Raw genomic sequence first — 23774 nt, 5'->3', positions numbered from 1 at the left:
ATAATAGATGGTTAAGAGCATCTTTCTCCTTCCAAAGCCCTATTTAAGGACGTGATAGGCGATGTGGTGAGGGATAACAAAGAAGCACTTGATTTGTGACATTCGGCATTGGGTATAATTGGCCGCGACACCGCTTGAGAATAATACTTTTTGTTTCCGCAGGTATCATTCGATCATCCTAAGAATCCAGATCGAACATTTATTTTGTATTCCATTGATTTTATATTATTCGATCTTTTATTCCATTGATTTTATAGGAAGCTTATTCCATTGATTTTATAGGAAGCTTAAACGAAGCCAGAGAGAGCAGCCGGCAGAGGGTGAGTGGTTTTGCAATTAGGGCATAATTAAAGAGCAGATCGGCTGCGGCAATGACCTTCAAGCGTAGAAATGGCGGGCGTAAGAAGCACGGCCGCGTTCAGGGCCGACGGATTCGGCATTGGGTATAATTGGCCGCGACAGCGCTCGGGAATAATACTTTTTGTTTCCGCAGGTATCATTCGATCGTCCTATGAATCCGGATTGGACATTTATTTTGTATTCCATTGATTTTATATTATTCGATCTTTTATTCCATTGATCTAATAGGAAGCTTAAACGAAGCAAGAAAGAGCAGCCGGCAGAGGGTGAGTGGTTTTGCAATTAGGGCATAATTAAAGAGCAGATTGGCTGCGGCAATGACCTTCAAGCGTAGAAATGGCGGGCGTAAGAAGCACGGCCGCGGCCACGTCAACTTTATCCGCTGCTCCAACTGCGGAAAATGCTGTCCCAAGGATAAGGCTATCAAGAGGTTTGTGGTGAGGAATATCGTGGAACAAGCTGCCGTCAGGGATGTACAGGAGGCCTGTGTCTATGAAAATTATACTCTCCCAAAACTCTATGCTAAGGTTCAGTACTGTGTTTCCTGCGCTATTCACTCTCATGTTGTAAGAGTTAGATCTCGCACAATACAAGGTACACGGTGTATATAAAGACAGAGAGAGCAGTGGAAAAACCAAGAAAGTACATGCTGACGTGGAAAGCAAATGAAATTACAGAAATCCTATTGGCTGTCTTCACACGCTATTCACTCTCATGTTGTAAGAGTTAGATCTCGCACTGCCAGGAGAGTTCGTGAGCCTCCACAGCGGTTCAGGCGCAGGGAGGATTTGGGAAGACCTGGTCCACCTCGCCCTGGTGTTGCTGGCGTTGCACCTGTTCGCCCATGAACCTAGAGTGTCCTGGTTTCAATAAGTTATCAGCAGCGTCAAAAGCTGAGTAGGAAGCTGCAGCTGTTGAACGATCCTAAGAGGAAGCAGCTTCGGACATCAAAACTCAGTGTGGAGGGCTAAACCAGGACGAAGCTGCTGAATGCTTATTTTAAGAGTTCTTGTGTTGCTGTACACAGTTTTTTATATTACTTTGGATAAATTAATTTATAATGTTAGTTAGATCATTTTTTTCTTGATTAAGTAATATTTAACCGAAATATTTATGTCATATTTATTAAGGCATTCATTTAAAATTAATTTATCATAAAAAATTATATTCATTTATTAGTTTTTTTTTAATCATTTTGAAAACAATCCTAGAGACAAGATTAATATTAATGTCGATGTTGATAATTTTGAAAAAAAAAGCCTAAATAACTTAAATATCGGTGTAATAAATCATAAATAATTTAAAGCATTAATTATTTGTCTCTAAGGAGATTAAGGTTATTAATCCAAAATTCTTTTTTAATTGAAAATTTTATTTTATTTTTTTAATAAAATTTTTTTAAATAAAGAATTTAGACAATTATGAGTTTTTATTATTATTTAAACTAATTAATAATTTTCTTCGAAATCGAAGTTGAAAATTTTGTAGGGCTACTAATTTCTCGTCACCCTATTCTGAATGAACTAATTAAGAGCTCGTATATAAGAAAAAAAAAAACTCCGTTGAGTGTGTATAGGAGAATGTCTTCATTGTTGATGAAGCAATCAGCCGCTGTGATGTTGTTGACGACTCTTGACATTGGTAAGGTGCTGGAGCATCATTAGTTGTCCCATGGAGATGTGATGCATCTCATTTTTGAGCTGTATAACGTGCAACCTATTATTAGCTTGAAGTCGTCGTTCGAGTGTGCACCAAATATCAACATAGATGTCTAGATAGAAGATGTATGGGTGAATACTAGTTGTGATGGTGGAACAGAGCACGACTGCAAGGTTTTGGTCGACTAATGTCCGGGTATAAGTCTTATTTGGTCTGGAGATGCCATATGGATCGAGGAGGGGAGGAGCATCAATGGAGTTGTCCATGAGACTGGCATATCTATTTGTACGAAATAGCTTTAGGATTTTCGGCCGCCATGTGGAATAGTTGTTGTTAGACAACTGAATAGGGATGATGTTTTGATATTCGAAATGAGGAACTTCAGTGAGGAAGGAATGGTGACGTCTTCGTTGGTGACTTCTGTTGAGGCGTCTTCGGCGTGGGGAAAGAAGGAAGCTGCCACCGCAGTGGGTATTGGGTTGTGAACCGAAAAGCTCTGATACCATGTAGAAAAGCTAATAGAATAGTAATAAAGCAAATATAGTTCAAGAAATGCTAATTATAATTCTGTGTAATAGAACTTGTACACCCATTCTTGTAACTGAGATATGTGTTATAGTGGCGTACAGATGTTAGGCTATAATTAGAGATGTTTGTTATAATCTAACAGTCTATTTGAGTGTTTTACAAAGAATCATGCTGGTGATTGCCTGCTATGAAAACATAATAATCGATATTATTGTATCATTTTGAAGGGGCAAATAAATGTTAAAAAGTAAAATTAATGCAATTGTTTCCTTACAGGATTTTGCTATAATGTCGATATTTATTAAACGAATTAGGAGCAATATTATGTAAAATTAAATTATTTAACTCTCAAGATCTGCACGAAGGAAATTATTCTGTGCAGTCATCGAAAGCCATTCGGAGACGAATCAGGACGCACCACATCATCTTTTTTTGGATGTGTACCGGTGTTGTGTACTGGGTGATGTGGTGTATCCTGATTCACCGCCGGACTGTCCGGTGACAGCCAAAAATAAATTTTCTTATTTATATAAATATTGATGAGGTGGCTGCCGTTCATCCATAAGAGAGCAACCAAGAAATATTTTTTCCTGTTTTTTAGGGCGAGCTACGGATGCAAAAAAAAAAAAAAAAAAAAAATTAAAAAAAAAAAAAAAAAAAAAAACATTTATCTTAATTTCTAACAAAGTCCAGGTCATATACCCCTTTATTGAAGGCTGGAATGAAGCCTTTTTGTTGAGTAATAAGTGGTTAAGAGTCTATTTACCCTTCCGAAATCCTATCTTGGCCGTCAGGCTGCAACGTTTAGGCATTATATTAGAGTCTAGGCTCTAATATAAGGCTATGATAGGCGAGGCGAGGGAGAACAGAGAAGTGAGAGCCTTTGAGAAGGTCAAGAGGAAGAGGGAAGAAGAATTTCGTAGCAGACCTACGTCGACGACCACTTGATTTGCGACATTGAGGGCCAGCGGATTCGGCGGCGGTTGTAATTGGCCAAGACAACTTCGTTTGGGAAAAGAGCTTTTAGTTTCCGCAGGTATCATTCAATTGTCCTATCAATCCGTATTAAACCTTCATTTTTTATTCCATTGATTTTTTTTTTATTTGATATTTTATTCCATTGATTTTATAGGACCTTTGATTTGTGTTTTCCCGATTTCTCACTACATCTTAGCAGTTGGAACAAATTTGGATATTTAATTCAGGAAACTGTAGGATTTAAAGCAGTTTTTTTTTCTTACCATTTGGCAGGGTCGAACAATATTGCGGGTTAAATCTTGCTCCAATCCTGCTAGCAAACAACAAATTTGGGTGGACTTTCAATTATCGTGATTTTTCTCCGCTAATCGTTTTCCTATATTATCTGCTCTGTTCGGTGCCATGGACTACGAGAACGATCCATACATTGATGAGGATGGAGTGGCTCTTATGGATCCAGGTGACTTGATGCTTGATAGGGAACCTTTGCCTTACACCAGACATAAATTTGACGATAAAAGCAGCGACGAATGGCGAAGTGAACGGTCGCCTACACCAACATATGACGAAGGCAAGTTTAGAAAGCGAAGGAAGAGGTTAATCAAGAAGGTCGTAAAGCAGAGCTCGCCAGAGCATAGCGGGAGCACGAATGGGAAGGCATTTCATGGGGAGGATTTAGATGATTGGGATGAGGAAGAGCCGGTGAGGAAAAAAATGTCATTGGGAAAGGACTCGAGCAGCAAGGAGAAGAGGAAAGTGTTACCAAAGTCAGGCAGATCTACTAGAAAAGCATCCCCCTCGGGTTCAAAGGGTGGTTATGGAGTTGGTTCGTCTAACCATGCAAGTGATCCTGAGGTGCAGGAGTTATGGGATGCTATTACTGGTGATGATTTAGAGGGTGATCGAGAAGGTGCTAGAACAGCATACGATCATGATGCTTTCGCAATTGATATTGGGGTTGATCAAGTTGATCACTTTGGTAATGACAATGAATCTGGATTTATTGGGTATGCTCCACAAGCAGAGGAGGATAATGAGATGAAGAATAAGCTCTTTAAAGGCGGTAAAAAGAAGAAAAATGAAAAATCACCTGCTGAGCTTGCCATGGTCATCGAAGATTTTATGGCTGAACTTGAAGTTACTGCTGAAGAAGATGCGGAATTGAATAGGCAAAATAAGCCAGCCATTAATAAACTCCAGAAGCTACCGTTTCTTATAGATGTTCTTTCTAAAAAGAAATTTCAGCTTGAATTTTTAGATCATGGAGTACTTACGCTTCTAAAGAACTGGTTAGAACCTTTGCCAGATGGAAGCTTACCTAATATGAATATTCGAACCGCCATACTGAAATTACTATCTGAGTTTCCTATTGATTTAGAGCAGTACGATCGAAGAGAACAGCTAAAGCAAAGCGGCCTTGGGAAGGTTATTATGTTTTTGTCGAGATCTGATGAAGAGGCGACATCTAATAGGAAGCTTGCAAAAGAGTTGGTGGATAGATGGAGCCGACCAATATTTAATAAGAGCACTAGATTTGAGGACCTGCGGAGTTACGAGGATGAGAGAATTCCTTACAGGAGGCCAGCTCCAAAGCCTGTAAACATACCCGAACAGGAATCTAGAGATGAAGATCTTGATGAATTTTCTCAGAGAAAAAAATCCCTCCAGGCTGCTTCAAGACAACATGCTTCTTTGCCAGAAGCATCACCCTTGGTTTTTGTTGTGCGTCCACAATCAAAAATAGATCCTGAAGAAATAAGAGCTCAGGCAAAACAAGCTGTGCAAAATCAACAGCGTCAAAAGTTGAGTAGGAAGCTGCAGCTGTTGAAAGCTCCTAAAAGGAAGCAGCTTTGGGCATCAAAACTCAATGTGGAGGGCTAAACCAGGACGAAGCTGCTGAACGTTTGTTTTTAGAGTTGTTGTGCTGTTGTACAGCTTTTTAAATTACAATGGATAAATTATTCTATAATGTTAGTTAGATCATTTATTTTCTTGATTAAATAATATTTAATTGAAATATTTTTTGTCATATTTATTAGAGCATTCATTTAAAATTAATTTATCATAAAAAATTATATTCATTTATTAAATTTTTTTTTAAAAAAAAATTTGAAAACAATCCTTGAGGCTAAGATCTCTTGACATCGCCAAGTGTTTTAAAGCAAATCAATACAAGGTGCTATTATGATGATGGAATTAATATTATGAGATTAAGGTTATTAATACAAAATTCTTTTTTAATTGAAATTTTTAATTAATTTTTTTAATAAATTATTTTCTACATAATGAATTTAGGTTAATTAGGAGTCTTAATTATTTTTTAGACTAATTAATAATTTTCTTAGAAGCCGAAACTGAAAAAATTTGTAGGCCTTTTTTGTGGCCTTTCAGCTGAATGGGTCTGACAAAACCGATCTTTTGTTTTTGGTATTTCTTTGAAATCATTCGAAGGGCTACTAATTTCCGATTATGTTTTAATATTTTTTTCTTATTTAAAATGAATAAATTGAGTTGATAGACTTGAGTTTTGAATTTGATGCATAATGATGTAAAAATCTTGTAATAAATATGTAAATAGAATTCTATCATTCAAGGAAATAAAAGTATGAAAATTAGAAATTTTTTGTTGTTGAAGTTAAATAAGATTATAAAAAGCATGAATGATTATTATGCAAAAAATTAAAATTATAGTACTCTTGACCAGACCAACCCAGTATGTCTGCCCTTGCCAACTTAAGAGATAAAAGTTTAATTATGCCCATATGATAGGAGAAAAGAAGGAGATGGGGAAGAAAATGTCATCCATGCTCTATCAAATTCTAGACATAAAAGTTTATTTGAGTGTTTGGGAAACGAGAAAATAATGTAAGAAACCTTTGTTGAGGAAAGAATACAAAGATGATTGAAAGAGAAAGAAATATATATATGCGAATTAAAATGATGGAGATAGTTGGGTTGTTGTTAAAGGTTGGTTAGCTTGCTATTCATTTAATCATATAAGTTTTCTGATTTAACAAAGGAAGTAAGATAATATTTTGTGTTCTATAAGAAATAATATGCAAAATGATTGATAGGGAATGTCCATAATCGAGCAATGGTCGACAATCAATTAACTTAGTAATTAGTAAGGTTGAACATTACTAGCTGGTGAACGCCAAACTTCGATCATTTTGCATGCTTTGTGCATTGGTTGATGGGTAACTTAAAAAAATGGATAATGATGGGCGATAAACTTGGTCATTTTCTTTTTACGAAAAGAGATCGAGAAATCAAGAAAGCGAGCAATAAATGCATTGAGTTATTTGATATCATAATTTAGTTGTTGGAATCATCAAGTAATGATAATTGAGAAAGTTCAAAAGTTGAACAACGATGGGTAATCAGCATTATCATTCTATAACCAACAAAGCATACATTAGGCTTCTTAGTTGGCGAACGTTAGGCATTTATTGTTGCGAGATGCAAAGCTATGATCAATTAGAAATATTAGGATTTGGTTGATACTGAGTGTAAAATTAATTGCTCTATTAGTAGGAGGGAATGAGTGATACATTCGTATTTATTCATTTGGAGAATAATAATCAATAACTCACAAAATTAAGACTAATATTTATGATATTGGAAAATTAACATTTTCCAACCAAAGCATTGTGGATCCTTTTATAATCATATATATTGTAAATGTATTAATTAAATGAATTCAAGCCTTCACTAAGAAAGTGAATAGGGAGAGAAAAATTGATAAATTTTGAATTTATCATCATTTGCTTTTGAAGTGGAACAATGCCTCTGTTGTTATTTGATCTCAAAAGTTTAAAAATTTTAGCTACCGATGTTGATTAAATTAAGGTAATTATAAATGAAAGAACTTAATGTAATTATAAGAAAAAGTCAATAAGTTCAATTTTGTATTTTTATTAATAAAAAGGGGAAGAACAATTTGCACTCAAAGATCAACATATGATCACCAATTCACAAAAAGAAGGGGAAAAAAATAAAACAGAACAACATCATCAAAGAACAAAGAAAATATCGTATAAGAAAGTCTTGAAACTTATGGAGTTTGGGATGAGGAGGAGGGTATTTTCATTGAGGTGGACTTGGAGGAGGTACTAGGTGTCACGGGAAACCCATCGCCGCTACTGCCTGGAGTTGAAGAAGGTGGAGGTGAAAACTCTGATGCTCCCGGTCTTGGTGTTGGGATTGTAGGTGAATTGAAGAACTCGATGGTTGATTTTTGCTTGGGATGGAAGAGTGGACGAAGAAGGGAAATGGTAAGAGAAGAAGAGGAAGACGAGGTAGGGTAAGGAGAATATGTAATGCCCCAAAAATATTATCTCTTTCCTCTTTCTTCTGTAGCAAGATACAACACTGAAATTTAGATTATTACAATCTACTCACCTTAAAAAAATGTCGTCCCTAACATTTACCTAAAGGATTTGGGCATAAAATTAATATACAAAATCTGTAAAATTAAAACTCAAATTGAATCGAAACAAATCACGAATCAAAATTTGACAAATTGTATCAATTCCCATCATACACTCATACAATTCATTCAATCACATATCATTCACTTACGCAATCAATTATGAATGCAAACCAATGCAACTTAATCTACCCAATCTACCGCACCCAACTCAAAAACAATTTCCTTATAGCTCTGGTAATAATTCAAAAAATTCTTCCAACAACTGTTTCGATATCAATTTGTAACACCCCGAAAAATCTTCTCTCTCTTCCCTTTTTCTTTTTCAACTAGACACAACATTGAAATTCATATTATTACAAAAAGGGATGGAGTCTTAGTAGTTGGAGTAGGGGAGGAGAGGAGGATGGAGTCTTATTCATCAAAGCGGGAGATGGAGAAGAGGAAGAATGCTTGATTATTGAAGCTGAAGAGGGATAAATTGTTGGAGGTTTCACAACCGGAGCATGGGATAGTGAAAAGCAATGATGGAAAAGAGGATGAAGATTTAGTTCTTAGAACAATTGATGGAGAGAGTGTGAAACTCGAAGAAGTAGTAGCCGGACAAGAGGATGGAGGAGAGGATGTTGGTGGTGGATGGACTAGCCGAACAGGTGGCAACATCGTGGGAAACTAATGAATAATATTGAGGGAAATGCGGCGTGAAGAGAAGAACGAACATATTAGAAAAAAATTAGTTTTTAGGCGGGGGGGGTGGGTTGGCAAAAATTTTGAAACTACCCTCCTATAAAGTAAAATTAAATTATGAAATGCACATGATTCTGCCCTTGACAACAACATTAAGCCTTTATCATATTATGTGAGGTTAATTACATGAATGCTTTTTCTCTATTATCATTTACATCTAAAGGCAAATTCTACGGAGCTCACCTTAGTTTGTTTGTTGAAAGCTTATGCTTCCAACTAAGAGGTCTTAGGTTCGAGTCTTTGTGTATGCATTGTGTGTATGAGTTTACCTTAAATGACCTAAATGTCAAAAAAAAAAAAAAATAATAATAATAATAAAAAAAATCTAAAGGCAAATTCTAATATTTATCTCCGCCGGAATGAGACTGAAACCGTCCAACCTCTTTAGCAACGCAAATCACACGGATGAAATGTCTTTGCTTCGTAATCACCGGTTTAGAGATGAACGGTGCAGATTTTTCACAGCTGTCAACGGGCGTAGTCTCATCTTCGTCGTCTATAAATAACCCCTCAAACCACAAAGAGTCTTCTTTTTTTCTTGCGGAACCCTCTCGTCTGTTCTCTCAGGGGATCTGCAGCCATTCCTCCTCAGTTATCTTGTTTTCTCACTGCACCTTAGCAGTCCGAACAAAGCTGGATTTTTAAGTTGAGAATCTGTCGATCACCGGCTAAGTTTTGATTTGATCAAGCTCCTGAACTCCAATTTACGTTCCTTTTCCAAAACCCTAATTTGCAGAACTTCTCCTACCTGCAGGTCAACTTGCATCAGTAGACATGGACATACGTTTCCCTTACTCCCCAGCAGAGGTTGCCAAGGTGCGATGCGTTCAGTTCGGCATCCTCAGCCCTGATGAAATTGTAATATCTCAAACCTTCTCGTTTTCTCTATGTTTTTAAGAGTTTGATTTGGGGGTTTGAAATATGATAAGTTTGTGTGGTTGTGATTGCAGCGACAAATGTCAGTGGCACAGATCGAGCACGGGGAGACTATGGAGAGGGGCAAGCCGAAGCCGGGTGGGCTTAGCGACCCGCGGCTGGGGACCATTGACCGGAAGATGAAATGCGAAACTTGCATGGCTAACATGGCTGAGTGCTCCGGCCACTTTGGTCACCTTGAGCTCGCCAAGCCAATGTACCATATCGGCTTTATGAAGACTGTGCTTGCTATTATGAGATGTGTTTGCTTCAATTGCTCCAAGATCCTTGCTGATGAGGTTTGATATTTCTTCAGATTTATTTTTGTCATCTATCTGTTAATGTTGGAGTTGCACTTTCTGTTGATGGTGAATTGGTCCATAAATTAAAAAAAAAAAAAAAGCTAGAGATAGGTGACTCTAAAATTCATTACACTGCTCTTGAAGAGAAGTTGACAAACATGAAACAAAGGGGCTTCTTTTGTTTGATGCTAGCTTTAACTTGATACCTGTATTTTGACTCAACATGTGCTTGATGCACTTGACTTTGCATTTTTAAAATGGTTATGAGCTTTATTGTCTGCCAATGAGAACTTTGGATAACCTAAATTGACCTGTGCATTTATGAACCTGAGAAATAGTTCATATTATTCTACATATGCTGGCGAAGGCACAGAACAACTGAAGAAAATAGAGATATTTAACTAGCCTTAATGTTTAAAGGATGATTGAAAGTAGCAGTTTTAGTGGGCCATTCAATGGCAAGTTAAGGAAAGGTTCAATTTCTAACATTTTCAATCTGTGTGCTCAATAGATCTTATTTTGATTGGCTACAAAGTGGAACCCAAGACTGTTCTATCTAGGGTAGAAATTTGGGTTGGGCGGATGTAGGATGGAGGGGGAGGAGTGTGATCTTCAACAGGTTCCTCTGAAGTAGATCCTGCTAATTCTGACCTTTATCATTTAACATCCATGACTTCATGTCTTTTAACGATCATTTAGATTTTCTTTTGGATACATCCATGATTTTCATTTGTTATTAGTGTTTGCTATGCTTTTCATGGCTTTATTTTTATTTTCTTTAGCTTTACTTATTTTCATGCTTGGCCATCTCCCTATTAACAAGCATTGCATTTTCTCAGGAAGATACACGATTTAAACAAGCTTTAAAAATCAGAAATCCAAAGAACAGGCTAAAAAGAATTTATGATGCCTGTAAAAGCAAGAAGAAATGTGCAGGCGGTGATGATATTGATCTTCAAGGCCAACAAGATTCTGAAGAACCTATTAAGAAGAGCCGAGGTGGATGTGGTGCTCAGCAGCCTAACATTACTGTTGATGGCATGAAAATGGTTGCTGAATATAAAGCTCCAAAGAAGAAATCAGAGGACCAAGAGCAGCTTCCTGAGCCTGTTGAAAGAAAACAAATTCTTTCTGCGGAGAGGGTAGTGATTGTTTGAATGTGTTGGGAGCATATTCATTTTTTTAACCTCCTTTCTCCATTCTTTTCACATAATTCCAAACTTACTGGCTCCTACCTGAATGACACCAGGTGCTCAGTGTTCTGAAGAGGATAAGTGATGAGGATTGTCAATTGCTTGGTTTGAATCCAAAGTATGCTCGACCTGATTGGATGATATTACAAGTCCTACCAATTCCTCCTCCTCCCGTGAGGCCATCTGTGATGATGGACACCTCTTCCAGAAGTGAGGTGGGTTCATATCAGTATGACTCTTTTGTTGTATCCTCTCAGTTCATATAATGATTTGTTAATTGGCAAGTCTTTTCAAACTTTCAAGAAAAAGCGGTAATTAATTAGAGATTTGAAGCACATAGCCAAATATATTTTATACATTTTAATTGCTTGGCAGTACTTTTTATAGTTCTTTGGTACCATAACATATAATGTTTTGGCTTTTGAGAGCTCCATTGTCACTCTTGGTTAGTCTTGTATAAAGTTCTTATTCTTGTTTTGTAAGAGGCTTGGGTATCTTCCTGCTGTTCCTTAAGCTTAACAATTTTTTAATAGTTTTACTGGTAATAACTCCTAATGTATTATGGTACTTCTTGATATGGACAGGATGATTTGACTCATCAACTTGCAATGATAATTAGACATAATGAAAACTTAAGGCGGCAAGAAAGGAATGGAGCTCCTGCTCATATAATAACAGAATTTGCTCAGTTACTGCAATTTCATATTGCAACGTACTTCGATAATGAACTTCCTGGTCAGCCAAGGGTATGCAAATTCTTCATATTCTACATATTTTCTGTTAATGTCTATCTTATTATTTATTTTCTTCCAATCACAGGCTACCCAGCGATCTGGGCGGCCTATTAAATCAATTTGTAGCAGGCTGAAGGCAAAAGAGGGTAGGATCAGAGGTAATTTGATGGGAAAGCGAGTTGATTTTTCAGCTCGGACGGTCATAACTCCAGATCCAACAATTAACATTGATGAGTTGGGAGTACCATGGAGCATAGCTTTGAATTTAACTTACCCAGAAACTGTGACTCCATATAACATTGAGAGGTCCCTAAATTCTTATTGAGAAGATATTCCGTATCTAATGTACTTTTGTATGTTTGTGTTTTAATGGTTAAATTCTTACCAGGCTCAAGGAATTGGTGGAGTATGGACCTCATCCTCCTCCTGGGAAGACAGGTGCGAAGTACATAATTAGGGAAGATGGACAGAGACTTGACCTTCGATATTTGAAAAAAAGTAGTGACCACCACCTTGAGCTTGGATACAAGGTAGGATGTGTTATATTATCATCCTTTGCGATTTTACAGATGTTCACATATTTTTAAACTTCTACCAGGTGGAACGGCATTTGCAAGATGGGGATTTTGTGCTTTTTAATCGTCAGCCTAGTCTTCACAAAATGTCAATCATGGGTCACCGTATAAAAATCATGCCTTACTCAACTTTTCGCCTAAATTTATCTGTGACCTCTCCATACAATGCTGATTTTGACGGAGATGAGATGAACATGCATGTTCCCCAGTCATTTGAAACTAGAGCAGAGGTCTTGGAACTTATGATGGTACCAAAATGCATTGTTTCTCCTCAATCAAATCGGCCTGTTATGGGTATTGTTCAGGATACACTATTAGGATGTCGGAAGATCACCAAAAGAGACACATTCATAGAAAAGGTTTTGTTTTGCTAATTCTTTCATTATCTGGAACCAACTTTTCCCCATCCTTTTTATTCCTTCTTATTTACTATTTACTGAACTGCTGGATGCATGCAAATTTGGGCTGGCAGGATGTGTTCATGAATATTTTGATGTGGTGGGAGGACTTCGATGGGAAAATTCCTGCTCCAGCTATTTTGAAACCTAGGCCTCTTTGGACGGGAAAACAAGTATTTAATCTGATCATACCAAAGCAGATTAACTTGATAAGGTTTTCAGCATGGCATGCTGAGTCAGAAACAGGATTTATCACTCCAGGAGATACGCAAGTTCGCATTGAAAGAGGAGAGCTTCTGTCTGGAACTCTCTGCAAAAAGACCATGGGGACATCTACTGGTAGTCTGATTCATGTTATCTGGTATGTCATGCATCTAGTAGCTGACTTGGTTTTTTCTGAATGTGTAGTACTGTTTAATAGTGTGCTTATATATGCTCAGGGAGGAGGTTGGCCCGGATGCAGCCCGAAAGTTTTTGGGACACACTCAGTGGCTCGTTAATTATTGGCTTTTACAGAATGGATTTAGCATTGGAATTGGAGATACAATTGCTGATGTTGCAACAATGGAGAAAATTAATGAAACAATTTCAAAAGCCAAAAATGATGTCAAAGAGCTTATCAAGCAGGCCCAGGAGAAACAATTGGAACCTGAGCCAGGACGAACCATGATGGAGTCTTTTGAGAATAGAGTGAATCAAGTATCCCATTTTGCCTTTGCCTTGCTAGTAAATTAAGTTTGTAGTTGACGTGCTTTTAATCAGCTCTTTTCCTTCTCAGGTGTTGAACAAGGCTCGAGATGATGCTGGAAGCAGTGCTCAAAAAAGTCTTTCAGAGAGTAATAATCTGAAGGCGATGGTTACCGCAGGATCAAAGGGTAGTTTCATTAATATTTCACAGATGACTGCCTGCGTGGGGCAGCAGAATGTGGAGGGAAAACGTATTCCATATGGATTCCTCGGTCGAACATTACCTCACTTCACCAAAGATGATTATGGTCCTGAAAGTCGTGGTTTTGTGGAGAACTCGTACCTCCGTGGTTTAACCCCACAGGAGTTCTTTTTTCATGCTATGGGTGGTAGGGAAGGTCTAATTGACACAGCAGTGAAGACTTCTGAGACTGGTTATATTCAACGTCGTCTTGTGAAGGCTATGGAGGATATAATGGTCAAATATGATGGCACTGTTAGAAATTCATTGGGTGATGTTATCCAGTTCCTTTACGGAGAAGATGGCATGGATGCTGTTTGGATTGAATCACAAAAGTTGGATTCCGTGAAGATGAAAAAAGTTGAGTTTGACAAAGTCTATAGGTATGAGATTGATGATAACAACTGGAACCCTAGTTATATGTTGCCTGAACATGTTGAGGATCTGAAAACCATTCGGGAGTTCAAAAATGTTTTTGATGCTGAGGTCCAAAAACTAGTGGTAGATCGGTATCAGCTGGGCACGGAGATTACTACCGGTGGAGATAACTCATGGCCAATGCCAGTGAATTTAAAAAGGCTCATTTGGAATGCACAAAAGACATTTAAAGTTGATCTGCGAAGGCCATCTGACATGCATCCGATGGAGATTGTGGAGGCTGTTGATAAGCTGCAAGAAAGGCTTAAAGTTGTGCCTGGTGATGATTTTCTGAGCATGGAGGCACAGAAAAATGCCACTTTATTATTCAATATCTTGCTACGGAGCACCTTTGCAAGCAAACGGGTATTGAAAGAGTACAGGCTTACACGTGAAGCTTTTGAATGGGTCATTGGTGAAATAGAATCACGTTTTCTTCAGTCTCTGGTTGCCCCTGGTGAAATGATCGGGTGTGTGGCTGCTCAATCAATTGGAGAACCAGCTACCCAGATGACGTTGAATACTTTCCACTATGCTGGTGTTAGTGCCAAGAATGTTACTCTGGGTGTGCCCAGGTTGAGAGAGATCATAAATGTTGCTAAGAAAATCAAGACTCCATCACTTTCCGTCTATTTGAAACCTGAGGTAAACAAGAAAAAGGAATTAGCAAAGAATGTACAGTGCGCCTTGGAGTATACTACTTTACGTAGTGTGACACATGCAACAGAAGTGTGGTATGATCCTGATCCTACGAGCACAATCATTGAAGAGGATTTTGAATTTGTGAAGTCATATTATGAAATGCCTGATGAAGAGGTTGTGCCTGAGAAGATTTCTCCTTGGTTGCTTCGTATTGAACTTAACCGAGAGATGATGGTTGACAAGAAGTTGAGCATGGCAGCCATCGCAGAGAAGATCAACCGTGAATTTGATGATGATTTAACATGTATTTTCAATGATGATAATGCTGTGAAACTTATTCTTCGGATACGTATCATGAATGATGAGGCTCCAAAAGGAGAATTGCAAGATGATACTGCTGAGGATGATGTCTTTCTTAAGAAGATTGAGAGCAATATGTTGACTGAGATGGCTCTTCGAGGAATTCCTGACATTAACAAAGTTTTTATTAAGTCTGGAAAGATAAACAAGTTTGATGAGGATGAAGGTTTCAAACCTGACGTGGAGTGGATGCTCGACACAGAAGGTGTTAATCTGTTGGCTGTCATGTGTCATGAAAATGTTGATGCATCTAGGACAACAAGTAATCATTTGATTGAAGTTATTGAAGTTCTGGGGATAGAGGCCGTCCGTCGTGCTCTTCTGGATGAGCTGCGTGTGGTCATATCCTTTGATGGATCATATGTTAACTATCGGCATTTGGCTATCCTTTGTGACACGATGACTTATCGGGGCCACTTGATGGCTATTACTCGGCACGGTATAAATCGTAATGATACAGGACCAATGATGAGGTGCTCTTTTGAGGAAACTGTAGATATTCTCCTTGATGCTGCTGTCTTTGCTGAAGCTGACCATCTAAGAGGTGTCACTGAGAACATAATGCTTGGCCAGCTTGCACCAATTGGCACTGGAGGTTGTGCACTATATTTAAATGATAAAATGCTTCAACAAGCCATTGAACTTCAGCTTCCCAGTTACATGGAGGGCTTGGAATTTGGAATGACCCCCGCTCGTTCGCCGATCTCCGGGACCCCTTATCATGAAGGAATGATGTCACCAAGTTATTTGCTCAGTCCAAATATACGCTCATCGCCTATCACTGATGCTCAATTTTCTCCTTACGTTGGTGGAATGGCCTTTTCTCCTAGTTCTACGCCAGGCTATAGTCCATCCTCTCCTGTCTACAGTCCATCATCACCTGGATATAGCCCAACTTCTCCTGGCTATAGTCCTACTTCTCCTGGTTATAGTCCAACCTCACCTGGTTATAGTCCCACTTCTCCAACATACAGCCCTAGTTCTCCAGGGTATAGTCCTACTAGTCCTTCTTATTCTCCTACCAGTCCATCCTACTCTCCTACTTCACCAAGTTATAGCCCCACATCGCCGAGCTATAGTCCGACATCACCCACTTACAGCCCGACTTCTCCGACTTACAGTCCCACTTCTCCCAGTTACAGTCCCACCTCACCTAGCTACAGCCCCACATCTCCTGCTTACAGCCCAACCTCACCAGTCTATAGCCCAACTTCTCCCGCTTACAGCCCAACATCGCCATCTTATAGTCCAACTTCACCTTCTTACAGTCCAACATCACCCTCCTATAGTCCAACTTCTCCCTCATACAGCCCAACCTCACCTGCTTACAGCCCAACCTCTCCTGGTTACAGCCCAACTTCTCCTAGTTATAGCCCCACATCCCCCAGTTATAGTCCTACCTCTCCAAGTTATAATCCTTCAGCGAAATATAGTCCTTCTCTTGCATATTCTCCAACATCTCCGAGATTATCTCCTTCCAGCCCATACAGCCATTCATCTCCAAAATACAGGTAAAAGATGCAGTTTGCTGTGGTAATTTTGGTAAATTATTGAATCATTTTATTTTGTATTTAATTTTTAGTATTATTTTTTTTGCAGCCCAACTTCACCATCATATTCTCCAACATCTCCTACATATACACCCCCAAGTCCTACATATAGTCCTACCAGGTAAATTTTGCTGTTACTTTTTGAGTTTTGCCTCCATATGATTCTTTGTCCTCTGTTACAGTTAGTGTTTTGGCTGTGTTTATATTTTTAATTAGATGGAAAATTGTGTGCATGCTTTTATACAATTGATAGTTTATTTGAGTTGATGCTTGGTTTATATGATCTGCTCATCTGATCTTACCAAAACCTCCAAAACTATTCTGGTGAACTACTTTGTCTTATTCTTAGTTAGGGTTGTATTATAGCTGTCTGTCATTCTCTTTTTTACTTAAGCTATTTTGAGTTATATGTGTCAAGTCATTAGTTTTGCTACTTAATGCGATCTCCTGCTAGTTTTACGATAACATTGCAAGCATGCAGGGAAAATTCTCTTTTTCGATCATTAGTATATATATATATATATTGAGATTTTAAAGGTGAAATCATTGATAACTAGAGTTAGTGAATGGAGTGAAATATGATTGTTTTCATCAATGTCACCGTTCAAAAAACGATTTCAAAGAAGAAATCTTGATCTAATTTATAGAAGAGTAGTGCCATCTCATTGGTTGTAAAACTTTAAGTGCGAAGACATCAAGATTTTTGTGCTGTGAGTTGGGGCAACATATGATTTTTTTTTTCAAAGAAATTTTGATCCAAATATGACAAGTTGCTAAGGATTTTTTACATGCACAAGCTGGTAATTCTGATTTTGTATGTTTAAACATAAAATCAAACTTTTTTTTTTCTAGTTTTTAGTCCATATTCACATTTTTTTCTGACAACTTTTCACATTTTGGATTTTGTATGTTCAAACATAAAATCAAACCTTTTTTTTTCTAGTTTTTAGTCCATATTCACTTTTTTATCTGACATTTCTACAATTTTATCTAAAATGAATTGTTTGCATCTGTTTTAATCATCACCAATTAGAATAAAGAGAGAAAAATACTAAATTTATCTTTTGGATTTGAACTTGTAGCCCATATAATTCTAGCATGAGTCCGGACTACAGTCCAAGTTCCCCACAATTCAGGTATAATTTCTACTCTTATCATCTTTCATCTGAATAATTTGTATTTGCATTGCCGTCCCTAATACAAATGCTTTTAAACAATCTATTTGTAGTCCAAGTGCTGGCTATTCACCTACTGCACCAGGCTATTCCCCCTCATCAACAAGCCAATATACCCCACAGACGAGCAACAAAGATGAGGGCAGCACTCGTTGAAATCTCTCAGTATATCCATTTCTCGAATGTTTGAAGAACAAACGAGAAATAAACCTTTTCTGATATAGCCGTTTGCAACCTTGTAAGAAATGAATCAGTTTTATGTTGTAAACTTTTATTGATTTTCTGGTTTGCATTTGTACCAAGTCTCTGAATGATTGAGCAGAAATAAGCTGGTGGTCAAAGTGGCTTTTGTATATTCTTTGAAGTGGAAAAGGTAAAAACAAATGTTGAGCTGTTAAATTATATTGGTTTGTTAACTCATATTGGACTATTTTAAGTATTTGCAGTTTGCAATAGTTTTAATGCAGTTTTAAGTTGATATTGTTTTAGCCATTTTTTGTCTGTTGATATTATTATTTGGATCATTTTAGGTTTGGTTTGTGATAATTTTCTTCCTATTTTTTATAATAATGTTTGTTTCAAAAAATTTCTTAAAAGCGGTGAAAAAGTAGTAGCTAAAAGTTGTCCTAATTAAAATGTCTTGTTGATCTTGTTTTAGCCATCTTAATTATCTTAAAAATGATTCACAAGCATTTGCTCTTAATTATATAATTGAATCATAATGAATTATAGTTAATTACGTGCATTATTAATTAAATTCTAATGGTTCAATACATAACAAATTTTATTTTATTTCCTTTTGTAACATTTTTAGCTTTTGGTTTATTTATATTTTGAAGGTAATACTTATTTTATGGCTTTTGTGTTGGTGCGAATCACATACATAACTACTCTGCATGAAATAAGAGGAATATATCACTAAATATACAATGCATTTAATTGGCAGACTTAACTGATTTCTAAAATCATTGAAAGAATTAAAAAATATACAAAAAAAATTGATTTATTCGATTGTTAGAAATATTAATTTAGGTTTTATTTGGAACAACTTTGATTATAATTTTTTTTTCTGTTTTTAATAATCTTTACAAGTTGTAGCATTTCAAAAAGCTATTAATGTAAGTCTCCTCTATTATAGTTTGATGTTTTAATTAATTAGATATTTCATCCAACAACTTCTGCTAAAATTTAGGGTTTCAATTTTTTTATATAAATTGATTAATCACCACTTTAAGTAAGATTAAATAAACGTTCCTATCTAAAATTTAATTTTTTAATTAGATCTAGATTTTACTTCATTATTCTATAATTTCTTTAGTAGATTCTTAATTTTTTTTTATCATAGATAAAAAAAATTTCATTAAATTTGATTTTTTCATGTATAAATCTATAGCTTGTTTTGAAGATCCATGTTAGATATATGAAATTTAGTTAGGTTGTTAATTTTTCATAATGTTAGTCAAAACCTTAAATGAGTGAAAATAAATTATGAAAATTTAAAAATATTTTTTAACTATAAATAGAATATTTTGAAAACTATAATAATGATAAAAAGAAGCATAAGATTTCAAGCTACATTGACATCTCTATGCCCTTCCATTTGTTTTTAAAAAAAGTTCAAATATTTATTTTAGTGAAATAAAACATTTTTCCCATAAAAAAATCTCAAAGCAAGAAATTAATAGGCCACATAGATCAAAATTTAGAGAATTATAATGACTATAGAAAAATTAATTAAACAAAAAGTTCTTATGCTCAAATATTTGACTTTTCAGTACAAAATATTGTCATGTATATACATAGGCTACATAGAGATTTTATTTTTTAAATAATACAAATATTCTAATTGAGGAGTTATGATAAATTTTTCTAATGGTCAAATTTAAAAATATGGGATTTCATGTAAGTCTACCACTTATTATTGTAGATCAACATGCTACTCTTCTAAATTAATCAATCAAATTTGTTAGTAGAAGATATCATATGACAGAAAAAAAGAAGAAGATATTTTAGGTAACTCTACTCACATCTCTATAAATTAATATTTACCAATTTTATATGTGTCTTTGGATCTTATTTATAGTGCGACATTAAGTTTAGGTTACAAAACATTTTCTTAACATTACAGGAAAATCACTTGATACTGATGGAATTTCCGACGGTCCTTTGTTTGTCACACCTTTACATAAATCCGTAGAAAATTTTTCAGGTGGAAAAACTACTGTCAAATTTTGTTTCCTACATGGCTATTAGCTATGGAAAAATTTCTGTCGAAAACGTAAGAATCTTCCGATAAAATGACCAAATTTCGCTAGTAATAGGTAATTTTTCTATATCACGACTTTGTTCTGCATTAAATTGATCTCTTAGGTTAATTTGTTAGAATTTAAATTCAAAGTGGTAGACATCAATTTCTCCATTATGAAATTCACTTCTTCACTTGTGAAATTGACCCACTGTTGCTTGTCCAGGTGGTGAAGAGCCGGCTGGGCAAAGTCTAGGTTTCTGGTTCGAATCCCTTGCCAAGCAGTGACAGTCTTAAGTGTTGGCCCGTGTAAATTGGTGTGGGTTGCATGCTAGGTCGATCGGGATTCTCACTGGCCTAAAGACAGTGCTTCCTCGTCACCAAAAAAAATTTGTGAAATTGAGGGTGATAGCTATGAAAGGACGGTTGCAGTATTGCTTATTTAGAGGTTGTTTGATTGGAGTAAAAGTGAATGCAACGTAACTCAAATACATTTTTTTTTTACTTTTGGTATTTAATTGGACACAATATAAAATAAAATAAAGTCTTGATGTATTCCAAACCCGTCGTTGCAGCACATTTTTTACGTAAAAGAAACCAATTTTTTTTAGCGAAAATGAAAATCATTCGAGAGAAAAAGAGAGAAGCCCACTTGAAGAATCTTCGTCTCTTCATATGAATTGCTTATCTCTAGTTGGATGCCGATTCCGGCATTGGGGAGAAGCGCAAATCAACAATAATAAAAAAAATAGAAATTTAGCCATAATATCATCGTTTCATAGTTTAATTATATAAAAATTTAAACATTATAAAAAACTGGAAAATTAATCTATAATTATCCATCATTTTTATTAAAATTTAAAATTTTAATTATGTTTGTTAATTGGATTATATATTTATATTATTAGAATCAAATATATAATTAGTTGAGTTTTATTAAATATCACTTTTGACATGAATTTAAAAAGAAAACTTATTTGAAAAGAAAACATAAACAAAAGTTTGAATAAGATTTAAAATCTCGTAATGTTTAAATTTGATCCAAATTTGATATGAAAATAAATAAATGAACTTCATTAGTATAGTATTAAAGTCAATTAGATTATTTATTACTTTAAGCATCAACCAATAATAAAATGAATTCAATGGGAGCGTAATTCGAGCGATCTCCTCATTATTTGTTGGTATTTGACACATTTGAAAAATAAATAACAAATTTATTATTAAAAAATTATATAGTTATAAAAATTATTTGTCTTCACTCAGTTGGAATAATTACTATAAAATAATGGATGCGAGATTGATAAATACAATTTCCACGATCATGTAGTAATTAATTACCAGCATTTATTCGTCTTCCGTGCTAGAACTATATTGACAACATGTATGCGAGCAATCTTCTGTCAAAACTTTGATATCGCTCCATCAACCCTGGATGACAGTCTTTAACTGAAAGATAATTCAAACCGGGAGGGAGGTCTGGCAATGATTTAAGTTCCGGAATTCTGTCTAAATGAAGTCCTTTGAGGGAAGAGATGGACATAGAAGATGGCAGGCAGTGCAATGCTTCGAGGTCATAAAGGCGCAATTCTTCCATAGAGGCAGGAATGTTTGGCAATAATTGGAGCTGAGGAACCTTATAGATGAACAGATATTTCAAACTAGGAGGAAGGTCTGGCAATGATTTTAGTAGCTGAATTCCATTTAAGTGGAGTCTTTTGAGGGAAGAGATGGGCAAAGAAGATGGCAGGAACTGCAATGCTTCAAGACCTGAAAGTTTTAATTCTTCCAGAGAGGCGGGGATGTTTTGCAATAGTTGAAGCTGAGGAACATTATCGACTGACAGAGATTCCAAACTCGGAGGGAGATCTGACAATGATTTTAGTAGTGGAATTCCTGTTAAGTGAAGTCTTTTGAGCGAAGAGATGGGCAAAGAAGATGGCAGTAACTGTAATGCTTCAAGACCTGAAAGGTTTAATTCTTCCAGAGAGGCGGGGATATTTGGCAATAGTTGGAGCTGAGGAATATTATTGACCGACAGAGATTCCAAACTGGGAGGGAGATCTGGCAATGATTTTATTAGCAGAATTCCTGTTAAGTGAAGTCTTTTAAGGGAAGAGATGGGCAAAGAAGATGGCAGGAACTGTAATGCTTCGATACCTGAAAGGTTTAATACTTCCAGAGAGGCGGGGATATTTGGCAATAGTTGGAGCTGAGGAACATTATCGATGAACAGATATTTCAAATCGGGAGGAAGGTTTGGCAATGATTTTAGGAGCGAAATTTTTGTCAAGTGAAGTCTTTTGAGAGAAGAGATGGACAAAGAAGATGGCAGGCACTGCAATGCTTCGAGATCTGAAAGGTACAATTCTTTCGAAGAAGCGGGGATGTTTTGCAGTAATTGGAGCTGACAAACATTATTGACTGACATATATTCCAAACTGGGAGAAAGATCTGGCAATGATTTTAGGTGCATAATTCTTGTTAAGTGAAGTCTTTTGAGGGAAGAAATGGGTAAAGAAGATGGCAGGAACTGCAATGCTTCGAGACCAAAAAGGTTTATTTCTTCCAAAGAGGCGGGGATATTTGGCAATAGTTGGAGCTGAGGAACATTATCGATGAATAGATATTTCAAATCGGGAGGAAGGTTTGGCAATGATTTTAGCAGCGGAATTTCTGTCAAGTGAAATCTTTTGAGGGAAGAGATGGACAAAGAAGATGGCAGGCACTGCAATGCTTCGAGACCTGAAAGGCTTAATTCTTCTAGAGAGGCGGGGATATTCGGCAATAACTGCAGAGATTTAAGCTTTGTAAATGCTAATTGACAAAGGGATGAAGGGAGGTTTGGTAATTCTTGGAGCAAAGGAACTTTATCAATATTAATTTTTTGGAGAGAAGAAAGGCTGGACAAGCTAGAAGGCAAGCAATCTAGGTTCTCAAGGTCACATAGGTGAAGCCAACACAAAGGAGGAGGGAAGTCAGGCAATGATTTGAGGAGCGGAATGCCTTCTAAATAAAGATACTTTAGAGAAGAGATGGCCTGCAAAGAAGACGGCAAACATTGTAATGATTTGAGTTTTCCAAGTGATAATCGTTCTAGAGAGGTGGGAAACTTTGGTAGTAGTCGAAGTTGAGTAACATTAATTATGGATAGAATCTCAAGTGAATAGAGGCTTGTCAATGAGGAAGGGAGAGTTTGTAGGGATTCAAGATTTATAAAGCTCAGTTCACAAAGGGATGAAGGGAGTTCTGGTAATTCTTGAAGGTGAGGAGCGTTACTAATAATACTAATTTTTTGGAGATAAGAAAGGCTAGGAAGGCAAGAAGGCCAGCAACACAGGTTCTCAAGGTAAATATTTATCGAACGAAAAGAGGGAGGTAGGTCTGGCAATGATTTGAGGAGAGGAATGCAGGATAAATCAAGGACCTCGAGAGAAGAGATGGACAAAGAAGAAGGCATGCATTGCAATTTTTCGAGATTACAAAGTTCCAATTTTTTCAGAGAGGCAGGGATGTTCGGCAACATTTGGAGTTGAGGAGCATTTCTCACATGTAAAATCTTAAGTGAGGAAAGGCTTGCCAAGGAGGAAGGAAGATACTGCAGGGATTTGAGCCCCATAAAGTACAACTTATGAAGTG

General features: G+C 36.5%; 3 protein-coding genes across 3 annotated transcripts in view; 2 read left to right on the top strand and 1 right to left on the bottom strand.

Annotated features, from left to right (window-relative positions):
- Positions 1–3283: 3283 nt before the first annotated feature.
- LOC110095022 (protein IWS1 homolog 1-like) lies at positions 3284–5464 on the top strand. Its single transcript, XM_028700810.1, has 2 exons — positions 3284–3583; positions 3799–5464. Exon 2 carries the CDS (start codon positions 3928–3930, stop codon positions 5404–5406), a length of 1479 nt encoding a protein of 492 aa, XP_028556643.1. The 5' UTR covers positions 3284–3583; positions 3799–3927; the 3' UTR covers positions 5407–5464.
- A 3763-nt stretch (positions 5465–9227) lies between these two features.
- On the top strand, positions 9228–18196 carry LOC110095028 (DNA-directed RNA polymerase II subunit 1). Its single transcript, XM_020820394.2, has 15 exons — positions 9228–9347; positions 9456–9559; positions 9652–9915; positions 10758–11060; positions 11168–11326; positions 11696–11857; positions 11931–12151; positions 12234–12375; positions 12444–12779; positions 12893–13179; positions 13259–13517; positions 13597–16676; positions 16765–16836; positions 17798–17851; positions 17944–18196. Exons 2-15 carry the CDS (start codon positions 9476–9478, stop codon positions 18044–18046), a joined length of 5526 nt encoding a protein of 1841 aa, XP_020676053.1. The 5' UTR covers positions 9228–9347; positions 9456–9475; the 3' UTR covers positions 18047–18196.
- Positions 18197–21407: 3211 nt separating this feature from the next.
- Positions 21408–23774, bottom strand: part of LOC110095019 (putative disease resistance protein At3g14460) — a 7450-nt gene continuing 5083 nt past the window's right edge. Inside the window, exon 2 of the mRNA XM_028700832.1 lies at positions 21408–23769. Coding sequence (XP_028556665.1) covers positions 21505–23769 — 2265 coding nt within the window. The 3' untranslated portion in view covers positions 21408–21504. The remainder of the gene's footprint in view (positions 23770–23774) is intronic.

The sequence above is a fragment of the Dendrobium catenatum genome, unplaced genomic scaffold (genome assembly GCF_001605985.2).
Source record: "Dendrobium catenatum unplaced genomic scaffold, ASM160598v2 fragScaff_scaffold_1595, whole genome shotgun sequence".
Classification (NCBI taxonomy): Eukaryota; Viridiplantae; Streptophyta; class Magnoliopsida; order Asparagales; family Orchidaceae; genus Dendrobium; species Dendrobium catenatum.
The sequence above is the reverse complement of the archived record's forward strand: the minus strand, read 5'-3'. Positions and strand labels throughout refer to the sequence as shown.

What these genes read in the sequence shown, in the direction of transcription:
- LOC110095022 (XM_028700810.1), top strand. Translation starts at nt 3,928, where the DNA reads ATGGACTACGAGAACGATCCATACATTGATGAGGATGGAGTGGCTCTT.
- LOC110095028 (XM_020820394.2), top strand. Translation starts at nt 9,476, where the DNA reads ATGGACATACGTTTCCCTTACTCCCCAGCAGAGGTTGCCAAGGTGCGA. An exon ending in AAATTCTTTCTGCGGAGAGG is followed by an intron (nt 11,061 to 11,167) that starts GTAGTGATTGTT and finishes GAATGACACCAG; the next exon opens with GTGCTCAGTGTTCTGAAGAG. An exon ending in ACTCCATATAACATTGAGAG is followed by an intron (nt 12,152 to 12,233) that starts GTCCCTAAATTC and finishes AATTCTTACCAG; the next exon opens with GCTCAAGGAATTGGTGGAGT.